The sequence below is a fragment of the Dendrobium catenatum genome, unplaced genomic scaffold (assembly GCF_001605985.2).
Source record: "Dendrobium catenatum unplaced genomic scaffold, ASM160598v2 fragScaff_scaffold_388, whole genome shotgun sequence".
Lineage (NCBI taxonomy): Eukaryota > Viridiplantae > Streptophyta > Magnoliopsida > Asparagales > Orchidaceae > Dendrobium > Dendrobium catenatum.
Genome location: NW_021318850.1, coordinates 29609 through 38049, shown reverse-complemented (window position 1 = coordinate 38049; position 8441 = coordinate 29609). Strand labels below are relative to the sequence as shown.

The window sequence follows — 8441 nt, the reverse complement described above, 5'->3', positions numbered from 1 at the left end:
GACTCGAACATTTCGAATGCAATGGTGATGTCTGTTTTGCGATCGGACATCATTTGGATAACATTATGTGTCATTTTCGATTGTCGACCGCCAATTTTTATTGGTCATCCGATTCGACTGCGAGGTCATCCTACTTAGGCAAATTCAACGTTCTAATCGCAACGGTGCAATTCGTTTGGCAATTGGAGTTTGTTTGACCCTTCAAGTGACGTGCCGCACACGTTTTTAAAATCGTCGATTTTGCCTTTTTACGTGAGTACTTCGATATAGGGGTCAACAACTTTGCTAAGAAAAAAATAGTTGAATCACATTCCTTAAATAATACTCCTACTATTACTATTTTTACTGAAGGCTTGCTTTTGGGAATAACAAGCACATTCGTTTTCTATATGTTACATGATACTTAACATATCAACTCTATATTTATGAATCCATAGTTGTCTATTACTCTTATAAGTTAACAAATTCAAAGATCGATCCTTTCACTGAATACCCATAAGTTATACTCTAACAAGCTTATACTTTAGGATTTCAATGAAAAAAATGGAAAAAATGTTGGGTCTATCACACTCCCACATAAATTCAAAGAATTCAAGATTAAAGCAAAGTTCCATGTTATTTTTACCAATACTTCTTTCGAAGTCTTGCTTGAAAGACCCTAAATTCATGAATATGAACAGGTTCCCACTACACTTCACCATTGTTGCATCCATTAGAAAGGATCATAGGTTCAATTCCTTCAAATAAATTGCCTAAATTTTGAGCTTGAGAGAGAACAAATAAAAACATACCTTTTGCTTCAACTATTAGAAACTTGATATATGCTCAAATTTATATGAGACTGAACTTTTTTTTCTTTTTGGGTAACTGTGATATTATAAAAATATCAAACTAGTTCAAAATTCAAATCATTTGAGAATTAAAAAAAAAAAATCTATGATATGCTTTTAGGGGATTTAAGATTTTATGCTTAACATATAAAAATAAGCAAACATATTAGACATACTTTCAGGGGAAAAAATTATATATATATATCTAGAAGGTAAAGATCATATATTAAGGCTTTGTTTGGAACGACTTTTCTATTGCTTCTTAAAATATAGTTTTAGTACAAAAATTCAAATTTTTATACTAAAATTTTGTTTTAAGAAACAATAAAAAAGTTGTCTCACACGAACCTCACTTTATATTCCAGAATTAAAGCCATAATCAATTCCAGTTATAAATAATAGTATTGAAAAAAATATTCATATAACTGACCTGACATAATGAGATAAAGGTTTGATATTATTGTGTTGCTATTATTCATTTTGTTTAATACTGCACTAATCAATTCCTTAATGGGAAGAATTCTGTTTATTAAAAGACATCTTTCGAGTTTTTGTGAATTTTGAACATATGTTTTTACAAATAATTTTAATCATTCCCAATAGTACATACAAAATTTCAATGAATGAACCAACACATTAATATTTGAGAGCTTTGAATACAATTATACTGAAACATGCCAAAATCTCTTAGTCATCTGCTGATTGATGGCTTATGCTGCTTATTAGAGGCTTCTATGACCTAAAGTTGAGATATGGCAGTACATGTAATAGGAGAATTGGTGCTGTAGCAGTCTTAGATTATGGCTGTGGAGAACAGAAGTAGTACATATATTTGATTCAAGTTGAAATAATACCAATATATCCAGCAATTAAGGCCAAAATGCATGAGATGAAGTATGCACTTGCAACAATAACTGGTTCCTTGTAGCCACATAATTCGAAGTGGTGGTGAATCGGTGACATTCGAAAGATTCGTCGTCTAACTCCAAACAACTTTCCAGTGACCTTCATGAAAAGCACCTGAAATTTCAAGAGTTTTTTGTGTTTAGTAATTTAAATGATTTTTTTTTTTTTTTGACGAGAAACCGTCCCCTGCCACGCCTAGCTTCGCCAAGCGCACTTGGCAGTCTGTAAACCCCGGCCGACTTATCGGGACACCCACGCCACTGTAACCGCAGCCGGTAATTTAAATGATCAAGAGTAGATATTTAACTGTTCCATCATGGCATTTTTCTTAGCAGTGCTTTATTTTCCTATCGACATTCTGAGTGTCTACAGTCAAATAATAAAGCTCTATGCTTTAGAATTCAAAGGCACCTTCCTTGAATAACTAGCCGTTATACAAGTTTTATATCTTAAATTTGAAGGACTGAGGATGGGTAGATTCATGAGTGGAAACTGTTTATGAATTATGCACTAGCAGTAAAAGATAATGGAAATGATGGTTCATAGTAATCATCTATACTTAGCAAAAGATGAAAGAAGAAAATTTTATGAAGGATAACAATATATATACCTGCAAAATGACAGATAGTACTTCCATGACAAAGACACCAGAGGATATAAATAATGGCAAAAACATTCCTGTGCAACAAGCCATTGTAGCAAGTGCTCCACCCAAGCCCAAGGAGCCAGTATCACCCATAAATATAGAAGCCTTGTATCTGTTGTGAAATAAAAAGCCTACACAAGCGCCAGCCATTGATGCTCCTAATATTGCAAGATCTGTTTCAGATTAAAAGAGATCAGTAAATGAAGAGATTATTCTGTGTGGAGACCAGACGTAGAATGCAATATGGAGACCAACTAGAATGCATCATATCAGCGGTACCGAGCAGCACCGAGCCATGGTATCGAGCACAGGGTGATGTGGCGCATTCTGGTTGGTCTCTGGATGGCATTAGGCGTCCACACAGAATAATTTTTCCAGTAAATGCCAATTGTGGTCTTTGTAACGAAGTTCAAGAGGTAGTTTCAAACAAAAAGTAGAGGATATTATTGCAAGCAGTATGAGGTACACTTGCAGGGCACAGACATGTTGACATTGAAGATTGATATTGAAATCGAAGGACAAAACATTCGTTGCATATCTTGTATCCATATGTTTATATATACACTAATAGTAGAATATACAAGAAAATATATATTAGCATTTCTTATTATCTCGATAAAGATTATTAGTAATTAGAGTGGATCAAACCTCAAATTCCAAGACAAAGCTAATCAACAGAAAAACTAATGACTGATTTACATTATAATACATTTGTTCTTTAATTTCCTTAGAAAATCAGCAAGTACTTAATCTTTAGAACTTCAGAAGTAAGAATAAACAAAAATAGATGCTAAGTTGAACAAATAATATTGAGTTACTTACCAGGAGATATTGCAAGAATAGCAATTGACATGCCTATAAATGCCCATGCAGCAACTCCTCCAGCCAAACCATCAAGTCCGTCAGTCAAATTAACCCCATTGCCCATAGAAGCAAAGCAGAATGTCGTCAAAGCAAGGTAATATTTTCCCAAATATACGTGGCCAAATGGCTGAGGGAGTTGAACTGATAATTTCCTATACATTTTTGGGTTGGCGCTTGTCAGAAAAAAAAAATGGTTTTAGCAAATAAATGCATCAGCATAAGCATATTAAGGGCATCAACTTTTATCAGAGGAAGGTGAATAAGATTCATCAAGATAAAATATGGAATACCAAGTAAATAGATCAGCATAAGCATATCAAGGGTATCAAAGAATTACTTTTAGAGCCCATTTGGTTGTTTGAAGTTGGAAACAAAAAAATTGGAAAATGATTAATATCTTCTAGATCCATCATTGGCTTCATGTAGTTAGAAACTAAAATTTTCACAAGCCCAAATAAAATATCTTCAAATGTAATGATTTTATTTTCTAACTCAAAGTGAGTTAAAATGAAATCATATTTTGTAAAACAAGTATTCTATATATCTAAAACAACCAAATTCACCATAAATTAAACTTCTTTTCATAATTGACAATATACTAATTAGCAGATGTGTGTTGTGCAATTAAACTGGCGAAAAAAATTAAGAATACTAAGGCTTCATTTGGGACGGCTTTATTACTGTTTCTTTAAGCAGCTTTCTAGTACAAAAAATTGCTTTAAGAAGCAATAGGAAAGCCGTCCCAAACGAAGCCTAAGAAACAATGATTATATCTTATTAAATGGAAATAGAATTAATTTAGCAAGTACTTCCAATTCATCCATCATAAGTAACAAATATTAGCCACACATCAGAGATGCATCAAGCATTTAACCAATAATGAAGTAGGGGAACACATTTAGAGAGAAATTATTTACTTTGTAAATGATTGAATATGAAATAGTATATGACTTCATGATGATGGAATCAGATTTTTCCTACAATTTCTAGCATTTAGCATTAATCACTACACTTGATAAATGAGTCACACTTCAAATGCAAGGAAAGACGAGCCATCATATGAGATCTTGATAGAGCCAATGAAATATAAAATACTAACATAAAATAATCCAAATTAAAGAGTTTAGATTGTTATAGACTTGCAAAATAGCTTATATTGAGCTCGCTTAAAAAAAATGCATGAGTAATAAAATAAGGATAACTTGAAGTCTTGTTGTGAAGTGTAAATTTGCTAAAAAATGTAGTTTCCATCACGATTTCATCATAAATAAAATGAAAATCGGGACTGATTCGGATTATTTCCAGAATTTGTTTGTTCTTATTGGTTGCAAGATACTTAACATATCGTAGGGCATTGAAGTATGCACTGAGTCCAACCAGAAAGAAAAATATGCTCCAACTGCAACCTGTTAATCATCATAAACAATTTTGCAAATTGTGAATACTACTTAAGGCAAACTTAGTTTATATAATTGAGCAAATTTACCTGTAAACTAAATTTAATCCATCCTGGGAGGCCATAATTGTGACCCTTAATACAACTTAAGAGATCATCAATTAAACCAATTGCTGCAAATGCAAGAGTTGCTAAAATTGATCCATAAACTAGCCAAGAGTTATAATTAGACATTTTACTTGCAACGGCAATGCCAATTGGAATAAAGAACAAGCCACCCATAGTTGGGGTTCCCTTTTTTGAGGAGTGTGTACGAGGGCCTTCTTCCCTAAGGATCTGATGGATCTTCATTTTAATCCCGCATTCATCAAAACTCCACCTGGAATTCTTAGAATTGAAATAAAGCAAACGAAGATTAGCTCGATGATTTGAATCGAAGAAGATGAATATGTCATAGAAAACATTAAAAAATATGAAAATGGATAATTTTCCATATCTTGCATAACATAAATTATATCTGATAGAAGAAATTTATCAAAATAAAGCAAACAAATTACCCCCCAAATAAAAAAGGTACAGAAAAATGAAAATAGATGAATTTCTAACAAGAAGTCTCAAAAGAGGAAAAAAGATTTGATGTCATTGATTTATCAACATCCTTCGTCAAGTGTTGATGTCAACTGAAAAACATATTCCACTTACCTATCTATACAGAGAAATTCATGTATGATAACATTACTCAAACATTTGAAAATGTTTGTCCAGTACTTAACAGGAGGGTTCATGCTTGTGTATCTATACAGGGAGTGAAATTTGTCAATTAAACTAACATTTATATATATACCTGGGTGTCTGCCCTCTTGCAAGTTTGGTCTGGTGAGCGATTTTATATTAGAAGGCTAATGCTCTATGTTCCTTTTCCAAGGAAAATTATTATAAAACCATTTGGATTCAGGCATTCCATTCATATTATATATTACAACTTTCTCTTAGTAATTGGTCCCTAATAGTAGTTTTAGTTTGACATATCTAAATCTTTAGTCATCTTTTAATAACATGTGTATTATTATCAAGCAAGTGGATTATCCTATACAGTAATTTGTCTCCAACCGAACTCTATTTTCTAACACAAAAAAAAAAATTATTCTTATAATTTTCAAGTAGGTCATTATTGTCAATATTGGCGTCGCACTGTTCACCCGCCATTTATTTTTTTTTTAATTCGAAAATTATATAAAATGAAGTATGGGAAAGAATATACTTTTTAATTTGATTTATACATATTAAATATGAATAATAACATTGTTAATTAAATATTCTTTTACAAAATCAATAAAAATTATCATTATAATATTAGATTTATACATATTCAATATTATTTTCATAAGATTTTAATAGTTATTAAATCTTGATATAATCAATAATTATTTTTTAAATTAATATAATTTATAATTTTAAGCACTTCTATAGATGAATTGTTCATTTTCTATTTCATTAAATGAATTAATTATTCATTCTCCAAGTCCTCTATAGCATTTTATCCAAAAAAAATCCACTTTCATTAAAATTGCAAATTAGATTTGCCTTTTCATGGAAGTGAGAATCTGATTTACATATTTGCTCCTTTTTAAATTACATTTTAACAAAGCTCCGTCATCTTAATTATATTTAAACGGTGCTCCTAATTATAATTTTGCCTTCTTATTAAAGGTGACTTTGCATGTTGTCGAGGAAGCAAAAGAACTAAATAAACAGAATCAGTCCGGTAAAATAAATAAAATCAATAGAAACTATATATTAAGCAAATTTTAGATCAGAATTCGTTAGAAATCACCATTAGCAAGTTTTCATAATCCATGTTAAGAGCAGGACCGTTACCTTCTCTTTCTGAGAATAACAGTTCGAAATATTTGAGCAGCAGCAGATAAAGAAAAATCAAAATTTTCCTTCTTCTTCTTCTCCTTCAGGTCGATGTGAGAGGACTGGCAAACAAGAACATTACTAGTTCTGTTCTTGTCTTCATTTCCACGAATAGATTCCTCTGCTGAAATTCCATTACTCTCTTCATAATTTGTAGAAATGGCCGCAGCACTCTAACCAGTGAACAACAAAATTGAACAAAAATAAGAAGCGGGCTCAATGTAAGAGTAAGCGACTGAATGTAACTGTCCAAAGAGTTTCAATACTTATTTTAGTTAAAAATGGATGAAGAAGAGCTTGTAATTAATTCACCTCCTAGTGTTTCCAAAAACTTTCATGGTAACAAAATCAACCTTTCAGAGAGAGAAGGAATTCAGAAAGGAAGAGAATTAATGAAAAACCTCATCTTTGGCCATGAAGCTTCGAAAGCGCATGAGTTCAGCGCGATTCCGCCTTCTCATCTCTATTACATTGAGTGAAGGGGAAAGAGAAGCAAATCGGCTTAACTTATCGGAGAAGAGGTGATTTGATGCCATCGTTGCAGTAGTAGAAGAAGAAGAATAAGGGGAAGGGGCGCGCTGGGGCCGCCGGAATATCAGAAGCCGGAGCTGTGGGCTCCCGCAAGACATGGGGGCTTTGGAGATCAAAAATAAGCGGCGATTGGCGGAGGGGAAGGTGGATTTACTTCTTTATTACCGTCAAATTGAATCAGACTGCCTCATTCTCTAACTTCTTCTCTGTCTTCGCTTGTAGTGAGGAAGAAAGCAGAAAAGGGGATCACGCAGCTTAGAGATTCCGTAATGGTACGGCGGAAAAATAGAGCCGTTGAGAATGGCGCGAAACACGTTTTGGATCTTAAACTCGGTTGTTTTTTAAGATTCAATTGAGATATCGTTCTTAAATCTTAAGAAAAAAATTTATCAAAAAATCATAGAAGTTATATAGATATATATACTCTTTATCTATCCCACAACCCATGTTGTCTTTGACCTCGAGCTATCATCATAGCAATATACTAATGATCCTAATTTAACAACCTCATACCACTATTTATACTAAGTGAGTTTTACTTATTGAGTTTAATTTTCCAAACTCACAGCTACTATTTTATAATTTTTAGCATGTTAGTTGCGCACCACCTAAAAGAGATAGAGTTTCTAGACATATTCTTCATGTTCATCATTGCAAGGTGACTAAGGCTAGAAATTATTTACTTGATTTTAACAGTGGCTTATTTCTTAGATGAGTTATAATAGTAATTAATTTCTTTTACATTTTTTTGGATAAATTAGTGTGTTATTTGATTGGATGCTCTAATAATCTTATTAATAGACAAATGATACCAAAATCCAATGTTCTTACATCTCAGAGTTTAAAGATGTAGTTGAATTTTAAAATGAATAAGAGTTGGATAACAAAGTCAAGATGGAGTCGTGAATACAACAAAGGAGTTGAAGATTTTTTTCATTTTTGCTAGTCGGAGAAAGATCTATCAGGAAAAATATTATGCCCATGCAAATTACATCAACAAATATTTTCATTAAATACAAGATGTCAAGGAACACATTATCTACAATGAATTCTTTACGGGATACATTTTTTGGAATTGACCTGGGGAGTATTATCGTGTTGTTATTAGAGGTGCTTAAAATGAAGGTGTTGGTAGTACGTCTGATTGTAAGTCACAAACTATTTAAATTAAGCATTGTTGAGGGATACATTTTCTCTAATCAATAACTCTATTTACTTAGTTGAAGGGACTTACTCAAGATTCAACTAAAGAATATGAAAAAAAAAAAACTCAAAATTATTAAAAGATGCGAGAGAAGAATTATATCCGGAGTGTATGACATTTTCAAACCTTTCGTTCATATTACAT

At 32.3% G+C, this 8441-nt stretch overlaps 1 protein-coding gene across 1 annotated transcript; it reads right to left on the bottom strand.

Moving 5' to 3' along the window:
* Positions 1 to 1466: 1466 nt before the first annotated feature.
* On the bottom strand, positions 1467 to 7191 carry LOC110102403 (phospho-N-acetylmuramoyl-pentapeptide-transferase homolog). Its single transcript, XM_020830735.2, has 8 exons — positions 6964 to 7191; positions 6521 to 6735; positions 5345 to 5437; positions 4733 to 5021; positions 4588 to 4652; positions 3205 to 3398; positions 2347 to 2555; positions 1467 to 1850 (listed from the first exon to the last, which is right to left on the bottom strand). The coding sequence occupies exons 1-8, from the start codon at positions 7189 to 7191 to the stop codon at positions 1668 to 1670; spliced, it is 1476 nt and encodes a 491-aa protein (XP_020686394.2). The 3' UTR covers positions 1467 to 1667.
* Between the last annotated feature and the right edge of the window lie 1250 nt (positions 7192 to 8441).

Bases quoted from the DNA above. Each gene is read 5' to 3' on its own strand.
- LOC110102403 (XM_020830735.2), bottom strand. From the start codon at position 7,191: ATGTCTTGCGGGAGCCCACAGCTCCGGCTTCTGATATTCCGGCGGCCC. The intron at 5,438-6,520 runs GTAACGGTCCTG...CTCCCTGTATAG, and splicing joins GTTATTCTCAGAAAGAGAAG to ATACACAAGCATGAACCCTC. The intron at 3,399-4,587 runs GTTAAGTATCTT...AAAAATGTATAG, and splicing joins ACTTCAATGCCCTACGATAT to GAAATTATCAGTTCAACTCC.